General features: G+C 44.2%; 1 protein-coding gene across 4 annotated transcripts in view; it reads left to right on the top strand.

Annotated features, from left to right (window-relative positions):
* The window catches only part of LMF1 (lipase maturation factor 1), a 158,809-nt gene that overhangs the window by 13,809 nt on the left and 120,580 nt on the right, over nucleotides 1–24,420 (top strand). For all 4 annotated transcript variants that reach the window (XR_013390725.1, XM_028706095.2, XM_077919200.1 and 1 more), the window contains exon 3: nucleotides 5,559–5,569. Coding sequence is in view for 3 of the 4 variants with exons in the window: in XM_028706095.2 (XP_028561928.2) it covers nucleotides 5,559–5,569 (11 nt within the window). In the remaining variant the exon portion in view is untranslated. The remainder of the gene's footprint in view (nucleotides 1–5,558; nucleotides 5,570–24,420) is intronic.

Raw genomic sequence — 24,420 nt, 5'->3', positions numbered from 1 at the left:
CGGTTTCCCTGACCTGCTTTTGGGGGGGATATAAAGGGAATTTTTTCCCCCTTTATTTCCCCCCCCAAAAGCTAGGTGCGTCCTATGGTCCGGTGTGTCCAATCGTGCGAAAAATACGGTAACCTGTATTAAGTCTCACTGAAATTAGTGGGGCAGATCAGTCATGACATAAGAGCGTTTTGGTGAGATTGAAGTACAACTAATTTCATCTAGATCAGTTGTTCCAAAACTGTTTTGGGCTACCGTCCTCTTCGTCTCGTAAACTCACTCCCAGTGCCCCCTACCCTATAAAAGGCATTATTCAGAATAGCGGTTTGCATGACCCACTAAGGAAGGTAACAACATAAAAAAAATCAAAACTAACAATTAGTTGCACACTTACTCAAAATCCAGTTAAAACTACTTACAGTAGTTCTATTCATTCAACAAAATTGATGAACTTGGTTCAGTGAGAGCAGCTTTTCAAAGTCTGATAGGCATTTACACCTTCAGCCCCCCCCCCCCCCCCAGATGGTGGTACTGCCCATTTTGGGAACCATTGAATTTAGATCTATAGTCCATGGAGCTGGTTTAAAAGCTTTCAGTGAAAACAAAAACATATTCCTGTGCATTTTGGGGGCAAAAAGTGTTACGTGTTAGAGCCGCTTTTCACTTGGCGTGCTGCAGAAAGCAACTTTTCATCACAAACAACAACATAATAGCCCTTTGGCAATAAGCTTCAGAAATGCCTTTGTTTATCACGGTCCAGTCTATGGCCTTCGCCATTCCTCCTGTCCTCCCCTCCTCCAAATGGAAAAAAGAATAATTTCTAGAAACTTAAACCAAAAGTTAAAGGATCTCAGGGGGGTCATCCTTCCTGTAGGAAGCAGATTTTGGCACCTCTTGCTGATATTGTGGTGGTGGTGGTTCTCGGGGAGAGACGGCCGGGCGTATCAGTTTCAAAGAATGCCGTGTGCGGCTGATATGACATATTAATGAAACGAAGATTAATACCATGTGACACTGCTGCTGCTTAGCTGTACAAGCAGGGGCTAACGAAGCTAATTGAAAACATACTCCTGGTTCACAAAATTATAACTTAGTGACGGCTTGTGTCAGAAAGGAATAATTTTCATCCCATCTTGAGCTGCCTCTGGAGCGATCTTGGCCCCCTGGCCCTAATCCTGTAAAAGATCAAACACACATCCTAGGCTGGTTAGTGCAATTTCAGAAAGAGGCAAGCAGGAGCAAAGACTAGCATTTCAGCACTCCCCCCCCAATAATTAAAATTAGACTTCACTAGTTTGATGCTAAAGAAATGTGCCCTGAAAGTATAGACCCCCCCCCCCAATATTCAGGTTTCTTCAGAATTACGGTACTTTGGGGCTTCATCTCATGCTAGTCTAACAGAGAACAGACCTATTGAAATTGATGGGCATGACTAGCACAGGTTCATTAATTTCAGTGGAACTACTCTGATTAATTCTTAGTTGGATATAACCCAAATAACCTTGGAAGAGGAAAACCTGGGATATAATTATTTCTAAGATACATTTGGCTGCTGTGGTATAGTGCTTAAAAGTGAGATACCAAGGCCCAAATCCCACTGCCATGAAGCTCATTGGGTGACCTTGGGCCAATCCCTCTTTTTCAGTATAACCTACCTCACAGGGTTGTTCTGAGGGGACTGTGGATCTTCTTGGGCTTCTAGGAAGGGAGGTGGGATATAAATGTAGTAATCAGTGCTTTTTTGGTTTTAAAAGAACGTCCCAATACTTATATATCAAGCATAGAGCTGTCAGGGCCAGCACAAAATGGCTGCCATGGTCAGCAAAATTAAGATGTGTTGGCACTCTGTACTGGTGAATACTGTCACACATACAAAAAGCCATGGTGGTGACAATGATGATAATAATTATAATACGTATTAAATAATAGCAATAGCAGCTCAGACCACTTGCTGCAATGGCGCTATTTTGGTTCATTGAATTTCTGCTTCTTCGAAACAATGAAGTTGCAATAATGTGACTACTCAGATCTGACTGAATAATAGTAATATTAATAATAATTGATGATATAATACAGCACAAGGCTGCCTTCATGCAATAAGCTCTCTGTCTGTCAGCTGAGAGGCGGGTCCTTCCTAGGGGAAAGTTTCCCACATTGTCACCAGGGTGCCTCCATTGTAACAATACTGGGGCTGTCAGCAAGGAGTGTCGGCTTTCTCTGCAATGTCCCTAGAAGTCTTTCCTCTCAGTATCTATTCAGTTTTGTTGTCATTACTTATTAAGTCTCTCGGTTTTGGCTTCCTGGAGGTGTCTGGTTTTTGACTTTAGGATGGTGGATGAGACTGTCCCTTGGCCTGATCCAGCTAGGCCTATTTTTAAAGTTTTATTTTAAGTATGTATCTGTTTGCGGGTGAACCCCAGCAATAGATTTACACAGAAGGATAAACCTCAATATAAATTTTATGGTAAAAACGGAAAAGAGAAGTGACTAAAGTGGAAATAAAGGAAATTTGAAAGCATTCCTGTTTACCCAGGCAGACGAATACTGTTCCTGGCAAGTCTGAGATCACTGGATACAACAATGTTTTTAACTGTAACTGATTTTAGATGCTTTTCATTATAATTGTTTTTAGAATGTTTCATCTGTTTTGTTTTTCTCTCTCTTTGTTTTTATTTTTAAATTGTGGATCTTTTTGCCTCCCTTGGCCCAATGGGGAGGAAGGGTGGGGTTAATAATAATAATACAGTAATAATAATAATAGTTATTACTATTACTAGTCTTTGGGGACCTTGAACTTAGGTTGCAATGCTGTTAATTCAAGGGCTGAAACAAGTTGAAAGAGAAAAAGTCATTTCTTCTTTTGAGCAACTGTGTGAAATAGCTGCAAGGTTACCTCCAATGCAGCCTTCTCCAATAGATGTTCCCAGATGTTTTGTACTGCAATTCCCATCAACACGGCCATTTTGGACTCTCATCTCCCAGCAGTCCAAAATATCTGGAGGGCATCAGGTTGGGGAAGTCCAGTCTAGTGGTTGGAACTCACAGTTCCCTAGAGACACACAATGACCCCTGAACAAACCAAGATAACCAGCAAAGGAATTTGGTAGGAATACTTGTTCTTGAATAGAAATGGGTTGTTATTTTGGGACAGCAAACACAAGTTGTTGTTGTTGTTGTTGTTGTTGTTGTTGTTGTTGTTGTTTTAAAAAAGAGGAAGCAGGGAAAACTTTTATTTTAGTGCAAATGTTCCCCTTGCTTTTGAATGTGGATATTTGTAATTATAGGGCAGTTCTTTAAAAGATTGGGGACCACAATAAAGTAGATCCAGAAACCAGACAAGTGCTTTCGTTTACTACCCTTGTAAACGCATTTCCTTCCCCCTCTCCCCACCACCATGACCACTGTGGAACGCCAACAGCTTAGCAGCAACTCAAACCAGCTGCCCAAGATGTTACTTAACCCTCCGAAGGGGCTTTCAACTTAATAGTGTGTCAGAAATTGATGGTGAACTTGGACGGTGCCTTGGTACAGCTTCACTTCTGATTAAATGGAACTGCTTCCAGCAGCTCTCCATGGGGTTTTAAAGCACACTGCTCCGGTTTTTATTTAATGTATTGTTTTCCTTGTTTATCTCTTTTTGTGGGAAGTCTCCAGTGGCACTGCCTTGAGTTCTTGAATGGCAGAGTGTCACAGGGACTGATTTTGGGTGGATGGGCACTATGTTTTGGGAGAAAGGGATCGTGTATGAGATTAAGGGGGGGGGGGCTGATGTTGACATCATGGTAAGTGGGATTTGAAATTACAAGATAGGCAAGAGCTCAGTACTGAAGACCAGAAACGTGACTGGCAGTGGCTCTGTAGGGTTTCAGACAGTGGTCTTGGGAGAGGCTGAAGATTGAACTTGGGCCTGGTCTGGAGGCTCTGTTGTTGCTGCTGTTTAGTCATTTAGTTGTGTCCGACTCTTCGTGACCCCATGGACCAGAGCACGCCAGGCACTCCTGTCTTCCACTGCCTCCTGCAGTTTGGTCAAACTCTCTAGCTTGAGCAAAAATCTGTGGCTCGACTGTTGATGGAGACAGACGATCGCTATCACATAACTGCACTGCTCAAAATTCTGTACTGGCTGCCCTTAAGCTACTGGACCAGGTTCAAGGCTTGGATATTCATATACAAAGCCCTTAAACAATTTGGGTCCAGGCTACCTCAAGAAGTGCCTAATCCCTTTTATCCCTGCCTGATCATCATCTTTGCGGGAGTCACTGTTATTAGCCCCTCATGGCTCAGATGTATGACCACTAGGGGTTGTGTTGTGTTCTGTATTGTGGGCCCAGTTTTATGGAACTCCCTTCCATTTGAGGTCAGACAGAACCCCTCTACCTGGTGCCTACTGTAGACTTTCCCTATTTCAGAAGGCATTTTAATGGATGTTTGATTCCACAGTTTTAACCTGTGTTTATCTTTCATATTACATTTTTGAAAACCACTTAAGAGACTATTGTGGCTAAGCAGTATGAGCATGGTTTAAATAATAACAACAACCTGGGACCTGTAAATCATGTGCTTTACCGGTGAGCTACGGTCCTCCCTTTCAAAAACCAAACAGTTTGTTACATGGAAGGTACTAGCACATAGGCAGCTATGAGAGAATTGACCCATCTAACTCAGGGTTCCCAAACTTTTTTCTTCTCTGGGTCACACTTTCAGAATGAAGATTTGCTCAGGCCATGCAAACTTTTTGTTGATAAGAAATACATTGGAAGACGTAAAGAAACAACTTCTAACAGTGCTTGATTTATAACATAGAACACAACTACTTTATAATATGATCACTGTCCTTGAATCTTGCTGCCACACTTGCCATCCTCTCCTTTGAGGACCACTGATCTAACTCAACAGTGGCACTGACTCACCAGGGTTTCAGGCTGTGAGTCTCTCGCATCCCTAGCTGGAGGTGCCGAGATTTGAACCTGGGACCTTCTATATGCAAAGTAGATGCTCTACCACTGAGCTATGGCCCCTTCTCCACAGGCATATGCCAAAGGGCTTCCTGGGGGGTGGGGTGGGGAACTGGTTTGCTGTTTGCCCCCTGTTGAGTGCCTTGTTTTCATTTGTTTATTGATCTTTTAAAAGAAAGTGTATTTCAGCTTTCTGCTCAAAGCTTTCAGATAGCTTTGCGGTATTAACAAACCATTGAAAATGCTGTAAAGGCCTTAGAAGAACATTAAAGCATTAACAAATGGAGTGTGTGTGTTTGTGTTTTTGAAAGACAAACAAAATGTCTATGATATGGAATCGCTTCTCAGCTTGCCACTTAAAAATGTTGAAAGTGGCCTGTGAATATTTTGTTCATTTGTTTAGACAATTTATATACTGCTTACATACTTATTTACCAGAATAGCTAAGCTAAGCAGTTTGCAACATATCTTAAAACATCATAAAGATAAAAGACAAGAAATACTAGGAAAAATTCATATTCTAGAGCAACGCAATTAACAACCAAACAGATCATATCATCATTGTTTTATTTCCTAACTTGCATTGTAACATTTCCCCTCCCGTTTCTTTTGCAGGTATTCCTTTGGTAAGTGAACATAACTCAGAAAATCTCCAGTAGTTGTATTTTCATGCACTTTTGGGGTATGTAATACTTTAAAATTTCTCTATTGCTATTCTTCCTCCCCCACTTTTTTAAAAAAGGGAAATAGTTATAACCTTTTAGGACTTATGGACACATTTGCAAACAGGATAAACTGAGAATTAATTTTATAATGAATGATTTTAGAGTGTTGTTTGTGCTGTACTTTTGTACTGTTTTATTGTTGTTAGCCGCCCTGAGCCCGGCTTCGGCTGGGGAGGGTGGGATATAAATAAAATTTATTATTATTATTATTATCATTATTATTATTCTGGGCACGCTCATCCCCACACCCCACACCCTGCTCTGTTGTTGTTATTTATTTATTGCATTTATATCCCACCTTTTCCTCCCAGGAGCTCAAGGTTCTCCCCCTCCTCATTTAATCCCCACAACAACCCTGTGAGGTAGTTTAGGCTGAGAGGCAGTGACTGGCTCAAGGTCCCTCAGATGCGGGTGGCGCTGTGGGTTAAACCACAGAGCCTAGGATTTGCCAATCAGAAGTTCGGTGGTTTGAATCCCCGCGACAGGGTGAGCTCCCGTTGCTCGGTCCCTGCTCCTGCCAACCTAGCAGTTCGAAAGCACGTCAAAGTGCAAGTAGATAAATAGGTACGGCTCCAGCAGGAAGGTAAACGGTGTTTCCGTGCGCTGCTCTGGTTCGCCAGAAGCGGCTTAGTCATGCTGGCCACATGACCCAGAAGCTGTGCACCAGCTCCCTCGGCCAGTAAAGCAAGATGAGCGTGCAACCTCAGAGTTGTCCACGACTGGACCTAATGGTCAGGGTTCCCTTTACCTTTTTAATAGAGCATCAGCATGAAGCCAAACAATTGGTGATGGCTACTAAGTTATTGCCAAAAACCCAGGAGAATGAAACTGGTTTTACCTGCTTGTGGAGGCCTATTAGGGCCTCTGTCATCCAGGCTTTAGGGGAAGGGGATTCTGGAGCCGGGATTCCACAACACAGAAAACCCTCTCATGCATCACCATATGGTGGGTCACACCTTGATGCCTTTCAGACAGCACAGGTTTTGCTTGGTTTCCAGAGGAACCATATGAATTGGTCAGAACTTGCACTGGTAGGTGAATTTGTAAGAAGGCATTTGAGTCCCAAAGCCACAGGACTTTAAATATCATATAGTAACCTTTGTGGTGGATGCTTCTTTGATGAGCTTTTGGTTTCAGCTTTGTCCCAGTGGCATGCCAGGTGTGCCCAGTGCCTCCTAGTAACTTTTTTTTGGGATGTTGTAGGAGATTGCCACCACCCACCCCATCTCTGCTCACCCACCACTCCCGATTGCTGGCTTATGTAAAAACATGAGGAGATACAGCTTCTTCCTCAACTGGGTCAAGTCTTTGAGTCCTGGTTAATCAAACCCTTTGTACACAGCAGGCTCCTGCTCTATTCCTTCTGTTTTTGGATGAGATGCTTCTGAGTTGGGATTAATGAAATAAAAATGCCTCAAGCCTCCCCCCGCGGTTCTTTATTTTTTTGGCGAGGAATGCAGGAAACCCACAATATATTTTTGTTATAATAGAACTGTGGAACAGTGACATTTTGTCGTCTGTCTGTTGTTGTCAGAAGGCATTTAAATATTGCTGAGCTTTTTTTTTTTTTGGTGGGGGGAATCCCACTTTAGCGCTGGGTAGTGTTTACTTCAAAGGACAGTCTTAACAGTTCCTGCTGGGATCCTTTGTACCCGCTGGGTGCTTCCTGTTCCCTTGCAGGAAGCATGGTGCTTGCTTGCTTTTAAAATTTTTTTTTTAAAGCACATTTTGAGATTGGCTCGTATTTCAAACAAAAAGCATCTTTATTAATAGTGGGTTATATTGAATGAAACCACTACTTGTGCAATGGTACTTCTCTCCTCTCCCCGCCTCCCCCAATTTCCTCCAGAGGGTTGGGGAAACCTCAGATCAGATTTTGTTGGGTTGGGGGCGCAGTAGGAGCAGGGAAGGTGAAGTTCTGTTGTGCAAGCAGAAGTTATTTCTCAAGTGCAATGCTTTAAATTCACCTTGTCATGAGGCCTATGTGGAACACCTGTATTCAGCAGCAGTCTACCCCCGAATGGGGTGTCTGTGTTCTGCGGCAGACTGCCTCTGTAGCGAGTGCAGCAAGAGAGTTTCTTTTGCATTCTTGCCCTGCTAATGGGCTTCCTGTGGGTATCAGGTTGGCCACTGGGCTAGAGGGATCTTTTATTCTGATCCAGCAGGGCTGCTTTAATTACCGGTATTTTTCATTTTTTATTTCTGCATACAAACCCTTTACTTTAGCAGAGAGCCACCTCTGAATAACTGACAATGTTCTTGGCCTTGTTCTTGAGCTGTTTTGCTAAGACGACAACAAGGGTGGTGTCTCTGGACCAGGTGTGGCAAGGTTTAATGCTGTTGGGAGTGCCCCCTGGGTGCAATGGCCTCCGTTGCCCTCGGGGTTGCAATTTCTCTGCAGCGATGTCACTGCCACAAAGCTGAGCCCTAACCGTGTTTGTCATGCTCTGATGCCCTTGACGGTCTCCCGTGGCCTGGCTTCCTCCTTGATCCCCCTATTCCTTGGGGAGAGAGGGAGGGAGAGAGACCTTCCCTGGTCCCAGAGGTGGAGCTTAACAAGAAGCACCTGTTTCAAAGGCCTGGGACACTTCTACCACAGCTGTTCGCAGTGTTCAGCCATTTCCTGGCCAGCTGGGTCATGAGAATGTTCTCACCACCTAGAGATCTGTTGCTGGGCTTGGGGTGAATCCACCCCCCGGGAAATGTCCTTTAATTTAGCCCTCAGCTACAGATGGTGGACCCTTTTTCCAACGTTGAAATGCAACCCAAAGTAAGGACTAGTTTGCTGCTATTACTATGGCGACTATTAATAATAATAAAGTTACACATTGCCTTTTACTTATTACAATTAATTTATTAATCACCTTCTAAACCACTATCTCAAGGCGTTTGACATATAAAATAATTAAGAACAGCTAAAAGCACAAAATACATTTAAAACAAGACTAAAATCCTATCAAATGGACACTTGTGGTAAATATACATTTATCCAGCTGGAAAAGCCTGTCTCAATGTGATGTACAGACTTAGCATTAAGAACCGCTAAGATAGTTTTAAAAACAGTACAAAAAAACACTGAGGATAGGGTTAAATGCAATAAAAAAGGGAACTGAGGCAGAGACCGTTTCTTCTAGCTTGGAACGTTTGTTGAAATAGAAATGTTTTCAGTTGCTTCTGGGAAGTACATAATAATAATAATCATAATAATAATAACAACGATGATGATGATGATGACGATGTATCTTAATAGGGGTGTAGTTTCCAATAAACAGGGGCAGCTACACTTAAGGCCCTGCTCAGAGTTACTGTGGAGCCGGTTTTGAAATTTTTGGGGACTTGAAGGAAAAACTCCAGCAGAAAGCAGTGACTTACTGGATATATAAGAAAGAAGGCGTTCTCTTAAGCAACCTGACCCTAAGATGTACAGGGCCAGTAACAGATTGGCAACCAGGGCAAAACCCACAACAAGTTCTGTGCTGTTGGTAGTTTGACCCCACAATAAATTTTATGCAGTGGCAACAATGCACTTGGCAGTTTACAGGGAAAAAATCCTTCACCAACCTGCTACCTTCCAGATATTTTGGACTACAACTCCCATCAGCCTCAGCCCCTACCTAAAACACCTGGAGGGCAAAGTGTTAGCAATAGCTATAAGCAGCTCTCTCTCTCTCCCCCCCTCCCCCCTCTCTCTCACACACGCTTGTTCAGCCCTGAAGAAAATATAATATAAAATCTAGATGGAGGGAGGGGAGACACAAACAGGAAGAAGCAAGGCGCCCACTATCTCTTTCCCTGGGGGTGGGGGTGGAAGGAAGACATTTTTGATTCAACAATTTTTTACAGCTGGATTAAAAGGTCTCTTAGCAGTTCGTTTTGTATTGCTTTTAAACCTATCATCAGTTGCTTTTGGTACTGCTTTTAAAACTATCTTAGCTGTTTTTATGGTCTGGCCTTGAGACATGAGGCGTTTCATAAATATTATTGTTATTGTTATTCATTTAAAGTAACGAGAATCTTTAAAACGTTCCTTGGAATCGCTTCTGCTCTCTTAATTCGGGGTCCTGTTTGTTTCTTAGCCTGGAAAGGGTTTTGTGTTTGTGTGTCGATAACTTTTTTTTATTTGTAGAAACGGGACAATTGGGCTGTTGATTATTCCTGTTGTCCGTGTACGACTGGGGGGAAAAACCCCTTTCCCCTTCTGCCTTATTAAATCTATTTTTCAAGCTGTCACTTAGCTGGCCTTTAGCGACAGAGTCGGATGTTTATATGGCCCTGGACGCTGCAGTGCTTGTTTCCAATTGTGCGAGCACCTTGCCCCAGCCGTTGTGAATTAAATGCTCCTCACGACCTCTTGCCCTCCCTGCTCTTAAATTCATGCTTTAAAAACAGCTTAATGAGGGGTTTACTGGCCCAATTGAAAGTTTTTATTAAAACCTATTAGTGTGCTAGAGTAGCCCGCATGAAGGAAGCAATTAGCCCGGAGCGACTCTTAACTCTCTTTCTCTCCTTGCCTACAGCTATGCCAGGTTTTCCGCTAAACTGTTTCCAGATTCAGCCTTAACCCGAAACGTTGCCATTTTTTTTTGGTATGAGATTCATACCCTCTGGCTTAATTTATAGCTTTGTTTCCTTCGCTCTCCCTAACCTTAGTTCACAATGACATTTTGGGTTTTAATTTAATTAGAAGGGGCAATAAGAGGCTGTTCCTCATTATCTTGGTCTGTCTTGTTGCTGTGCATTAATGCAAACTTGCATATGAACACCCTTCCCAAAATAAAAATAAAAATTGGCTGGCATGTTTTTAAACCTCTGCCTCCAAATCAGGCAGAAGCTGCTATTTCCCATCCTGGATGTTATGCTTCACTTTCCCCTTCCACAAATAATGTGCTCTAAGTGGCTTATAAGTATAAAAGCAAAACGTAAACACAACTGTTAAAACACAAAATTATCAAACAAAGAACAGGGGCAAAAGCCTTAAGAGACCCTCATCAACAATCAAGTTAATAATTAGCCACAGATCAAAAGCATGTTTTAAGCCTTACAGGCAGAAACTTAAGAAACTGATACAGGCAATTTTGGGACACATTTTTTATTTATTTACCCTAAGCTGCCTCCTAATGTATCTTGGGGTCATAGAATATCCCCAGCGAAGGCATCTGTGTTGTGTCAGGAGAAGAACATTTAAATCTGATTCCTGGATCAGCTTTTGTTTGGGGAAAACCACATGGGACATTTCACCCCCCCCCCCCCTGATAATACTTAAACAGGAATTTTAAAAATGTACATAGGCAATTGGGGTGGGTGCATTTTCCTCTCCCAGGCCAAATTCGAATGTATCTTGGGCTGTTAAATTGCCCCCCAAAAGCCATGTCAGCATCAGGGCACTTGCCTGCTTTCTTTGGTTCAGTGTTGTGTAAACCAGACACATGGTTTTTAGTAAATTGAGTAAAATATTATCATATAACAATAATTAATTCTTTATTTTTAGACCACCTTTCATTAAGCCCACAGTGCTATCACCTTCTGAATACAGTTCAAGCATTATGATGAAGATTGTAATAATGGAAATAAAGAATAGTAGAGAGGTATAAAATTATCATAAGCATCATCACTAATGGAGGCAGCGTGGCATAGTGGTTAGAGAGTTGGAGTAAGACCTAGGAGACCAGGGTTCAAATCCCCACTCAGCCACGAAGCACCCTGGGTGACCTTGGGCCAGTCTCTCCCTCTTAGGCTTACCTACCTCACAGGATTGTTGTGGGGATTAAATGGGAAGGATGAGAACCATTAACATCACCTTGAGGTCCTTGGAAGAAAAAGTGGTATATAAATGCAATAAAATAAATAACTTGCAGTCCTCCAGATATTTTTTGGACTCCAGTTCCTACCAGCCCCAGCCAGCATGGTCAGGACTGATGGAAGTTGTAGTTTAGCCACACCTGGTGATTCCCCACCCTTGCATTACGCACCATCCTTCAAAAGTGCAACGTGCCTATTATTGAGCAGCTGAGCCGGAAAAGCGTTTTTCTGAACTCCTTGCAGTCACACGGGATTGTGGGAAAGGACAGGGGAAAATAATTAAACCAATTAACTCTCCCGGGTGACAGAGGGCCTTCAAGTTCTTGCTAGCTGCAATCTGCACGTATCCGCAGCTAAGTAACTATACATAATTACAAAGTTTGGAAATGGCAGGAATGAGATTAATTTACGTTACGCAGGACCCTTGTGCCACTAAGTCAGATTTGAAAAACTCTCAGCACAAACAAACACAAACTGCCCTGCCAATCTCCTTGGAGCTCAAGGAGACCAGAATTCAAAGCAAACAGTGTTTAGTGGGAAGGGAAAGCAAACAGATTTTGGATCTGTTTCCTTGCTCCCCGCCCCCATCAAAAACCATGTGTGCGATTAGCCGGAACTGATAACTGCCCGGAAACAAATAATGACGAAATGTTGAGCCAGATCTGTCTGGAAGGCATTGGAACCCACTTATCGCTGCTTATAATGTCTCAGATATGAAATGGTTATGTTTTACAAAGGGGGGGAAATCTTTTAAATCAAAACCTCAAAATTATATCCAAAGTGTTCCTAATTAGTCTGCAGACAGACTGCTGCTTACAGCCACAGGCTGTCCGTTGAATGCAAAGGACGGTCAGATCCTCAAATGGGCAAATTTGTAACCATGAGGTTGGTCACCTGTCCCGTGGCTGCCTGACAGGGGAGCAAATTGCACTCAGGAGCAAAAGATCTCCAAAGTCATTGCCGCTTTCCCCTCTCAGCTGCCTCTATTTGCATCTGCTTTTTGCAGTGCTGTGCTTTGCCCCTTGAAATTGTTCGCATAATTGCTGCAATCACACCTGCTACTTTGCAATAATAGTTTTAATGGGAGGTTTTGCTCTCAGTATATACCCTTTTTATCTTTTTACCTGAGCATGTGGTGCCTATCTAGCAAGATGAAGCTCAGCCGTTACCTCTCACTCGTTGCCTGTGCTGAACTCCAGCACTCTTGAACCAAACTATGCATGTATGGCTGCTGTTTTGACAGCTCTGAGGTGGGCCATAGCTCATTGGTAGAGCACAGGCATTACAAAAGTCTTACTTGAATCCCTAGCAGATCAGGGAAGAAGTAATGGGAAAGGCGTCTACCTGAAACCTAGGCCATTCCCATTCGGTGTGACGTAAGCTGTAACGTACAGAACGCAGGAAGACAGAGGGCCTTCTCGGTAGTGGCGCCCACCCTGTGGAACACCCTCCCTTCAGATGTGAAGGAAATAAGCAGCTACCCTATCTTTAAAAGACATCTGAAGGAGCCCTGTTCAGGGAAATTTTTAATATTTAATGCTGTACTGTTTTTAACATTTGATTGGGAGCTGCCCAGAGTGGCTGGGGAAACTCAGCCAGATGGGCGGGGTATAAATAATGAATTATTATTATTATTATTATTGTACTGAGTCAGAGTGTTGATCCAGCTAGCTCAGTTAGGCCATTGATCCACCTAGCTCAGTATTATATCTGCACCAGCATTGGCTCTCTTGGGTTGCCAGGGATTGAACATGGGATCTTCTCCTTGCAAAGCAGATGCTCTGCCACTGAGCTCCTTCCCTTCCCTCCCCTCCCCTCCCCTCCCATGTAGCCTCTTCAGTTGAGATATGTTATGTTTCTACCGTGGACAGCACCCTTCTTTTGAATTTATAATCCCCTCCCTAAGGCCGAATGGCTGGTGCCACCACCGCACACTTTTTTGGCATCCGATGAAGAACTTCCCATTTGTCCTGGCATTTTATAATTTTTCGTCCCCTGGGAAGAGGGATTGATTTGATAAACCACCCTCGGAATTATAGCTCTGTGAGGGGAATAGGGGTCTCTTAGTAACTATTGGTATCCTCAGCAAACTATAGTTCCCAGCATTATTTGAGGGAAAGCCAAGACCATTTAAAGTGGTATCATAGTGGGTAGTGTAGAGCTTTTGCCCTTTCTGCCATGTTTGGGCCAGTCTGGGCTATTCATTGCAAAGAGAATGTCAAATTAGACCCTTCATCTGATATTCAGCAGCAAATCTTACGTTCTTGACATTACTTAGACAACACACACTCACACACTCACACTCACTCACTTCATGCTGTAAATCTTCAAGCTACCTCTAGGTTTTTCATCATCATAATAGAGTTGGTAATATTGTTTTAATTATATTAATTACCTTTTTACAGTTACCTTGAACACAATATGTTTTCCCCTTTTTGTATTTAATCTGTGTTCTAATTTGTGTGTCAGTTTGGGAAAAGTCATAATAATAATAATAATAATAATAATAATAATAATAATAATAATAATAGCAACTTTGACAAACTATATTAAAAGACATAGCAAGGAGTGTGCATATATCTCTTTTTATTATAATATTTATTGAATTTTTCATTATGTATTATTATAGTACTTTTGTATTTTTTCACCTTGGTATTTGCTCAGAAGAGTGTGCATATATCTCATTTATTATTATTATTTTAAAGACTAGGAATTATAATTTATTGTTTCATTCACTCTTCCATATGTTAAATATTTGGAGTAATATTGATGCTCGAGAGCCTCTGTTGCTAGGTCCAATTTCCGCTGAAGGAAGCACTTCCATATTTATTTAAAACCAGTAAAGCCATTCAAGGTCATTATTTGGGTTGTTTTCCTCCGGACGGACCGGTGACACCTGTATGGTTTTAAGCAATGGAAGCCATCTGTGAGGAGGAAGTTGGGTTGCCATGGTGACCAAGTACTAACATGTACTGTGACAAAAGCTGAATGAACTCCAGGGTCATTCAAGTGGGTGTGAAGGTCAGGCCTCCTCATTCCGTCCACTGTGAAATGAGATTTTGAGAAGAAATGTTTATACGGGCTACGTAGAACACTGCCTCTCATTTTCTGTTTCCGAAAACAAGGGTGATTTCTCAAACTCTTCCTCCTCCTCCTCCTCCTTCTCAGGCCTCAAGTGAATCAATTATTGGTTTCTGGACCCAATCTAAGGCAGCTGTGATGAAATTTAAAGCCCTATGTGACTTTAAAAAGGTAAAGGTAAAGGTACCCCTGCCCGTACGGGCCAGTCTTGCCAGACTCTAGGGTTGTGCGCTCATCTCACTCTATAGGCCGGGAGCCAGCGCTGTCCGCAGACACTTCCGGATCACGTGGCCAGCGTGACAAGCTGCATCTGGCGAGCCAGCGCAGCACACGGAACGCCGTTTACCTTCCCGCTGGTAAGCGGTCCCTATTTATCTACTTGCACCCGGGGGTGCTTTCGAACTGCTAGGTTGGCAGGCGCTGGGACCGAGCAGCGGGAGCTCACCCCGCCACGGGGATTCGAACCGCCGACCATGCGATCGCCAAGTCCTAGGCGCTGAGGTTTTACCCACAGCGCCACCCGCGTCCCTTATGTGACTTTAGGCCCCATATATAGGAACATATGAAGAGCCCTGCTGGATCAGGCCAGTGGCCCATCTAGTCACAGTGGCCATTCGGATACCCCTGTGGGGCTCCCACCAGCACAACTGCCTTATGATTCCCAGCAACAGGCATTTTGAGGCATAATGCTTCTGACCGTGGAGGATATACATAGCCATCGTGGTTAGTAGCCATTGGTAGCCTTTTCCTTCATGAATTTCTATGAAAGCCTTTTAAAACCATCCAAGATGGTGGCCGTCACTACTGCCTTTTGCCCGTCTTGAATCTTCCAGCATTTGGCTTGGTTGGATGGCCCAGTTGGCTTCTAGTGTTGCAAGAGAAAGGTAAAGGCTTCACTGCCAGCTTTCTCCACACCATACATCATTTTATACGCTGTCTTGTGCCTCCTGTTCCTCGCTTTTTCTTTAAACTGAAAAGCCCCCAATATTTTAACCTTTCCACAGAGGAAAGCTGAAAGGACATCTCCCCATGTATTCACTTGCCTGTTCCTTGACTTCTGCTGGGAAGCCCTGTTAGTAGTTCCAGTGCCTAACAAGGTCCATGGTGAAGGGAGGTCAGCTTTTTGTTGGCAGGTGAAGGGACAACTTCTTTTCTCCAGGCCTGTGGAGGGATGAGATACATGGAAAGCTGCCTTATACTGAGTCAAAGCATTGCTCCATCTGGCTCAGTATTGCAGACTACACCAGGGGTCTGCAACCTTTAAGACAAAAAGAGCCACTTGGACCCGTTTCCGAAGAAAAAAAAACTGGGAGCCGCAAAACCATTGTGACATTTAAAACAAATATATCTCCGGAGCCGCAATCTGACAGCGGGCGGGAAGGTGACGTCGGGACGGTGCGTGACTAACGCACGCACCGCCCCCATGCGATGTCACAGCCAGTACAGCGCCTGCCACAGTGGGGAGTGTTGGGGTGCACAATGCGCCTCCTCCCCTCGCTAGTATCCGCCCCGGAGCCGCTGCAAAGGTGTAAAAGAGCCACATGTGGCTCCAGAGCCGCGGGTTGCAGAAGGGGTCCTCAAACTTTTTAAACAGGGGACCAGTTCACTGTTCCTCAGACACTATTGGGGCCTGGACTATATTTTGAAAAACATATGAACGAATTCCTATGCACACAGCACATATTTTATTTGTAGTACAGTGGCACCTCGGGTTAAGTACTTAATTCATTCCAGAGGTCCGTTCTTAACCTGAAACTGTTCTTAACCTGAAGCACCACTTTAGCTAATGGGGCCTTCAGCTGCCGCCGGAGCATGATTTCTGTTCTCATCCTGAAGCAAAGTTCTTAACCTGAAGCACGATTTCTGGGTTAGCAGAGTCTGTAACCTGAAGCGTATGTAACCTGAAGCATATGTAACCCGAGGTACCACTGTACACAAAAAACAGGAAAAACAATACAATATTTCAAACGAAGAATGCAATTCACCTCAGGTGGAGGGGAGGGAGGGCAGCCTTTTCCCCTGCCCCAAAGTTGGCGACATCAGCGCCACACCCGCCCCGTGCCACTGCTGCCAGTGAGGAAGCACAAAAGCACCGGCGCATTACCACTCTTCACCCTTTCTCTCTCTATTTCACATTTCCTTGGATCCCTGGAGAGCAAGAGCTTGTGTTTACCTGCGTGTGAGTGAATCGCTTTCTTCCATCTGTCCGAGAGTTCCCGGATACAACAGCCCCCTTTTTTTCTTTGCTTCCTTCCCTCAGGTGTGTGTCCTGCCCGGTGTGTGTGCACGTGAATCCCCTCAATGCCCAGTTTGCGCTCTCGTGCCAAAATTCTGAATGGTCTTGCCACTAGCGTGCGTGAACAACGGGCTGAAGGAACTAGGCAAGCTTGCATGCGTTCTTTTCCATGGAAATGCCTCGCCACGCCGGGTTTAAATTGCTGTGTGGGGACTGACTGAGCGGGCGGTGAGGCTTCCAATTGGCTGCAGAAGCTTCCTGCAGCCAATCAGAAGCCTCGCCGCCTGCTCAGTCATTCCCCGTGTGCTGAGGTAAACCCGGTATGGTGTTTTGGCCGACGGGCTGGATTTATGAGCCTGGCGGGCCGGATCCGGCCTGCAGGCCTTAGTTTGAGGACCCCTGGTCTACACTGACTGGCAGTGGTTTATCAGCATTTCAGGCATATTTTCCTAGTCCGAACTGGAGGTGCTGGGTATTGAACCAGGGACCTTCTGAATGCAAAGCTGCTACCTTTGAGTCACAGCACTTCTCCTTTTGTTAGGATGGGTTTTGCAAGCTGTTTGATCATCGTTCTTCCCCCCCCCCCTCCATCATCACCACCCTCAATTTTTTCCCTTGGTCTTCCGGCCTTCTGTTCTCTTTATTCCCTGAGGTTAAAACATGTGGGCGTTGAGGTCCTATGAGTCATTTTGCTCATAGCTGGGATCTTTTTTTCCAAGCAGCAAAAGGGAAAAAAGCACATGCTGAAGCCAGCAGAATAACAGTTCATGACTGATTTTAAAATCTCTTTGCAGCTCTTGGGAATCAGGGAGATAGGCTTCGATTTACACCCCCTAGAACTGTAAGCAGACGCTCACCTTTTTGTTCCTTGGCAAGGAGCTGGGAGCAGAGCAGGCAGAGTTGCTCTAATTTTTTAACCCCCCCCCCCCGATTTTGGAGAAAGGAATGTTCTTTGACCAAAGCAGCCAACCCCTCATGTAAAAATGTAACAAGGTAAAGGACCAGTTAAGTCCAGTAAAAGGGGACTGTGGGGTGTGGCTCTAATCTCACTTTTCAAGCTGAGGGAGCCGGCGTTTGTCCACAGACAGTTTTCCGGGTCATGTGGCCAGCATGACTAAACTGCTACTGGCACATGGGGGACCATGACAAGCGCCAGAGCACATGGAAACACCATTTACCTTCCCGCTGCAGCGGTACCTATTTATCTACTTGCACTGGCATGCTTTCGAACTGCTAGGTTGGCAGAAGCTGGGCCAGAGCAACAGGAGCTCACCCCGCCACATGGATTTGAACTGCCGACCTTCCAATTGGCAACCCCAAGAGGCTCAGTGCCACTTTACCCCTTATGTAACAACATGCTCAGCCTGGGGAAGGACTGTAGCTCTGTAGTAGAGCATTTGTTTCCCATGCACAGTGCTTCTGGTTCAATCCTTGGCATCTCCAGGGATGGCGGGGTCTGTCCGCAATCTGAAATCCTGGAGAGCTGTTGCCAGTCAGTGTAAACAAGTACTGAGCTTGTTGGACCAATGATCTGACTTGGTAGAAGGCAGCTTCCTACATATGCAGAGCCTTTCCATGTTAAGCAAAGTTCCACCAGATACTCTTCTCATGGGGAAGTACAAGTCCCTCCTTTCACAGAAGATTAACTACTCATGCAAAGTTAGAAGTCTCTGCTTTGGTTATTTTAATTTACATTCTGTTTTGTCACTCGGACTCAGCCAACAGCAGTTTTCCCCTGAGTAGATCCATTTTGGTGCCATGGAAATGACATAGAGCAAGTTTGGTGGCTAGATATCTTCAACTATCTTCAGATATCTAAAGAGCTGTCACATGGAAGATGGAGCAAGCTTATTTTCTGCTGTTCCAGAGGGTAAGATCCAAACTAGTGGATATGACAAGAAAGGAGCTTGAGCCTAAACGTTAGGGAGAACATTCTGATAGTAAGAGCAGTCTGACCATGGAATCGGAAGGTGGTGGACCTGCCTTCACTGGAAGTGGTGTGGACATCTGTCAGGGATTATTTCGTTGTGATGCCTGCATTGCAGAAGTTGGACCAGATGACTCTCAGGATCCCTTCCAACTCTACAATTCCATGATTCTTTGATTCTATGAACTACAACTCCCATCAGCCCCAGCCAGCATGACTAGATGGCCTATGAGGAAATACTGCAGCATTGGGGACTGTTTTTACTTTAGTTTAGAGAAAACTGTATAATTTTACAGGAGTATATAAAATTATGTGTGGCAAGGAGAAATGTTTCCCCTCTCTCTCATAACACCAGAACCCGCAGACATCGAATGAAGCTGAATGTTGGAAGATTCAGGAAAAACAAAAAGAAAATCATTTGTCATGTAGCACATAGTTAAATTATAGGACTTGCTGCTATGGGAGGCCACCAACTTGCATGGTTTTAAAAGAGGATTGGACCAATTCATGGAGGATAAGGGTATCAATGGCTGCTAGCCGCAGTGACTATGCTCTTCCTCTATGTTCATAGGCAATAAATGCTTCTGAATACCAGTTTCTAGAAGCCACAAGATGGGTGGGTGCCCTTGTGCTCAGGTCCTGCTTGCCAGTTTCCTACAGGCATCTGGTTGGTCACTGTGAGAATAGGATGCTGGACTAGATGGGCCATTGGCCTGATCCAGCAAGCGCTTCTTATGTTCTTACTCAGTTCAGTAACATCTGTAGGGCTACAGGTTCTGCACAGTTATCAGTTGCATATTTATCATCCATATGTATTTTCCCGAACTGGGATTATGCATCTTGCAATTTCTGCCACAAATGCCATCATGTCTAGGACCCATCCTTAACTCTCTCTCTCCCCCCCCCCCCTTACACATTTTGGATGCTTTACACAAATGATCACTTGTATTCATTATCCTGTCCCCGTTACAATTTCATGCAATCTGTGCGTACCTCCCGTTATGAAATTCACCAGAAAACGTCATTATCTGGTGCTGGCTTACATAATCAACTTCAAAGAGATCGGCGTGGGCAAGATAATTGGAAAGTGGAGCTCTTTCATGGTGTAATTATTCATCCCGAACTTTGCATGGCTTTAAGATTTGCTAATAATGAATGTTGGCTTCCTGCATCCCTCCCCCCAACCCCCCAGGGGCTTTGTGGTTCTTCTGCAGAGCCAACCAAAAAAACCCCCACTCCGTAGCTTTATATAGGTACATAATACGTATGGAATAATTTATATATAACAGAAATTGCTAAGACCAGGCAGAGAGGATAGCTTGTATATATACTCTTGATTCTGGTGGCAAGAGAGTGGGATGCTGCGATCCATAAAACATCTGGAATTATTTACGGATCAGAATAAAGTATGTGAATTGGAACGTTTTGCATGAATGTGCTGAAAGCGGGTGTGGTTTTGTGCTGCATTTGTGTGTAGGGCACCTGGGGTGCACGGTTGGGGAGCAAGTCAACCTCTGTTGCCCAGGCTTTGGTTAGCTTCCATCTAAGAAAGCATCACTATCATTACAGGATTAATGCTGACATTCCTCTCAGAGCTGTTGTGAGGATGGGGGAAGAGAAAGATTCCCAAGTGGCCGTTGGACATTAAGTACTTATTTCCTGACATTTACACCCCAACTTTTCTCCTTCATGGAAGCCAAGGGCAACATATGTGTGATCCCTATCCATGCTTTGACCAGACCCAGGCCTCCTTCAGACCAAGAGGGTGAGAAGGGGGCATCAGAAACAGACAAGGAAAGAAGTGGCAGAGAAAAAGGTCGGCTCTGTCCACTGCCAGCATGCGGCCCCCGACAGATTGCTTTCAGTAGAATGTGGCCCTTGAGAGCGCAAAGGTTTCCCCAAAACCTTTGATTTGGGTTTTGTAGGGAGCAATCAGACCACAGTTTCCCAGTATAAACATCACAAGAAGCTTTTCTTTAGCAAACAGGAAGTATTTGGGGAAGGCTACACAGGAGCTTGGTGGGATGTGGGTGGCGCTGTGGGTTAAACCACAGAGCCTAGGACTTGCTGATCAGAAGGTTGGCGGTTCAAATCCCCGCGATGGGGTGAGCTCCTGTTGCTCGGTCCCAGCTCCTGCCCACCTAGCAGTTTGAAAGCACATCAAAGTGCAAGTAGATAAATAGGTACCGCTCCGGCGGGAAGGTAAACAGCATTTCCATGCACTGCTCTGGTTCGCCAGAAGTGGCTTAGTCATGCTGGCCACATGACCCGGAAGCTGTACGCCAGCTCCCTCGGCCAATAAAGCGAGATGAGTGCCGCAACCCCAGGGTCGGTCACGACTGGACCTAATGGTCAGGGGTCCCTTTACCTTACACAGGAGCTTACTACACATGTGCAGAAAACTATAGTTTGTTGGACTGGGAGCATTGCATTTGAACCTGGCCATGGAATCCTGGATCCTGCGAAGTCTCCCACTAACTACCAATGACAGGCCAATTTTCCAAGGGGCTCCAGGATGTGTAGCCCATCACTGACTGACTGCCCCATTGCACTGGGGCTTCAGAGAACCTCCTGCACTTCACTGTGCGTATCAAAATTATTTCAGATGCCTTAAGATGGATCTAATTAAATGTGATAACACAGTGATCTCTCAGAATGACATCCACCTACGGAGCTGGAAACAGGACACCCATTAACTTTTAAGCATTAAAAAAAAAGAAAGAATTAAAATCTTCCCCACTGATTTCTCTGTCACTTGCAGCTTTGCTCCAAAACGACGAGGGGAAGGGAGGATGGGTGGAGGGGGTGGAGGGGTAGAAGAGAGCTAATTTATTGCTGCATTAACTTAGATATCGCCTTCCTGTCACCTAAGTAGTTTCTAATGACTACCCTGGAGAGTAATTGGGAGCTTTTAAAAGTTTTGTGCTAAATTCTTTCTGTTTCCCCCTGTGCCACATATACTTTTTTTCTCTTTTTTTAAAAAAAGACCCTGAAGTTGTTGATAATGTTTTTCAACTCCTGGATGCTTCTGAAAAAGGGGTTAAGCCTCTACAGAAGTCTGCCTTTGGACAGGGTCTTTCTTCTGTCACCCTCCCTCCTGTAAATTTATAGCACCCTGATTTCTCCTTCTACCCTGAGATCATTGCCCAGCACAAGAACTTAGGAAGCTGCCTTATATAGAATCAGACCATTGGCCCATATAGCTTGGTATTGTCTACACTGACTGGCAGCAGCTCTCCATGGTTTTATGCAGGGAGGCTCTCCTACTCTCACTTGGAGATGACAGGGATTGGACCTGGGACCTTCTGAATGCAAAGCAGGTGCTCTACCACAAATTACAGTCCTTCCCCTAAATATAAAGTGAGATTCCAGTCCACATGGTTCTGAATAGCTGGCTTATATAAGTAGGAGGTTAGGAAGGTGTCTTATGCAGTGTCAGACCACTGGTCCATTGGACTGGTGATGACTCGCTAGGTTACAGACCAGAAGCCAGTACAATGCTAAGCATAAGCAACATTAAAATGAATTGCTTAATTGGGTAAAGCTGGAGTGACTCCCCTATAAAGAAAGGTTGCAGTGACTTGTTTTTTGTGTGCCTGCACTTAAATAAAAGCTGAAAATTCTGGGGAGGGGTCTAGGGTATCCCCTCATGCCAGAGGGAACCCTCGAAACACTGGCTTGAAGCTGACACCATAACCCAAAAGTGTTAGCTTTTTAAGCCTCTGGGCATGTGAGAGGATATATTTGGTGATGCTTGATTGAGGTCTGAACAACTTGATGAGTGACCTTTTTAAAAAGCCCTCTTCTATGAATCTGGTGATGTGGAGTAGAGGAAGGAGGTGGAGGAACTGTTTTTTTGGGGGGTGGGGCGGGGCTGAGATGCTTGTGGGGCTGAGAAGAGTAACTTTAGAAGGCTGTGGCGCCAATGAATTTGGAGCTTAGATTGAGAGACTCTTAACCACTCTCTCCGCTGGGAAATTTCTCTTTAGGTGTTGCGGTGAAATGGTCCCCTGACCACCTTCAACTCTTCAGCTATTTCCTTGTCAAGTGGACTTGATGGATGGGCCTTTTGATTCTCGAGTTTTCTTCTTTCATAAACGAAGTCGCGCCATAAAACGGAATGACCCCACGTCCCATTACGATTTGCGGCTCCCTTCAGAATTACGGGTGGTTTCCTCCCCCCCCCTTTTTTAATGGAAGCTTTTCTTGCCGTTCCTTTTCTGTTTGTGGAACGGTTGGAGAAAGGTTTTTCTTGACTGGGATCTCTGTACTATCTTCCGTAGGCTTGACCTCAAAAGCAAACCGGGCTTATAACTTGTTCAAGGGCTTGCTTAAAAAAATATTGTGGAGGGGGAGAGAGGGCTGAGTTTTGTGGCGCCGTGAAGGCGTGATGAATTTATTGTGGCGTGACGTCTGCTAGGCTATTGAAGAAGTAGAAGAGGAGGCAGAAAGAGATATTCAGTGCTTTAAAAATAAATAACAATAACAATGTTCAGAAAGGTGTATATGTCTGCATAAACAGCAAGACTCTTGTTTTAATGAACGCTGAAAGAAAGTGTGTTTTTCTGAGCATCCAAACCTTTAACAGACATACTAAGCAACTAAATCTACAGTTGATATAGATATCATCATGTGGGGAGGGGGCTTTTCATAAGCAGTGTTTACTGCAATCAAGTGAAGATGCCCAGGTGCCAGGATGGCCCATGACGTCTCCATCATCTGGACGCGCATGTCTGGGAATCCTTGGATCGTGCCTGTTTCCACACATTAGCAACACATCCTTTAGAATTCCATCCATGATATTTTATCTGCACAATCAGTACAAATTTCAGGAACAAAAAAAAAATGTATTGAAAAACACGACTTTTGAGCCACCTGGCTCCAAATAGCAACTAGACATGCTATTTTGGTGACTGTAACCCTGGTTTCAGGAGCCATTTGGTGACTAGCTTATATATCGGAGTTTCTTACACTGAGCGGGAAGCGATGTACAAATTTAATATAGCCAAAGCTAAACCTCAATTCATCCTTAGGAATATAAAAGGCGGTTTCTAGTTCACATTCTAAAGCATTGTTTTTTATTTTTCATTCCTTTAATGAAGCTACTTGTACCAGTCTGTAAAATTATTTTTCTGCTGCCAGCTTGCTTGCTTGCTTTATTTATTTATTTTACAACACAGAAATGTGAATAATATTTATAAGATTACGATAGATCAAACACATCACACAATTGTACATTGTCCTGGTAATTTATTATTGCAGAACATAAGGAACATAGCCCATTCCCCCATAAATCTGTGTTTTGTGTGCGTGTGTGTGTGTGCGCGCTCACTTTCTCCCCAAAACTGTGCAATGCTTTACAAGTTTGCTTGGGAGTATTGTCCCATTATGTTCAGTGGGGCATACTCTGTAGTAAGTGTGCATGTCTTAAATTTCTATGTGTGAATGTGTGTGTGTGGACTGAATAGCTTTCCGTTTGCAATGCATTCTGTATTGGTAATGCGGATTCTTTCATGCGTTCTGCAGAATGTTTCCAAATTACACCCTGGGGGCTAATGACCCGCCAGGGGAGACAGTAGATGGGCAGTCGATTTGTCCAGTTTCACACAAGTCTCCCACCTCATCTTGGTCAACAACTGCATGGTCTTTAATGAAGCATCCTCACGAATGTGTAGCCAGAGAGAGATTTTCCAGCCAACAGATGTTGGT

This window comes from Podarcis muralis, chromosome 14 (genome assembly GCF_964188315.1).
Source record: "Podarcis muralis chromosome 14, rPodMur119.hap1.1, whole genome shotgun sequence".
NCBI lineage: Eukaryota > Metazoa > Chordata > Lepidosauria > Squamata > Lacertidae > Podarcis > Podarcis muralis.
The sequence above is the reverse complement of the archived record's forward strand: the minus strand, read 5'-3'. Positions and strand labels throughout refer to the sequence as shown.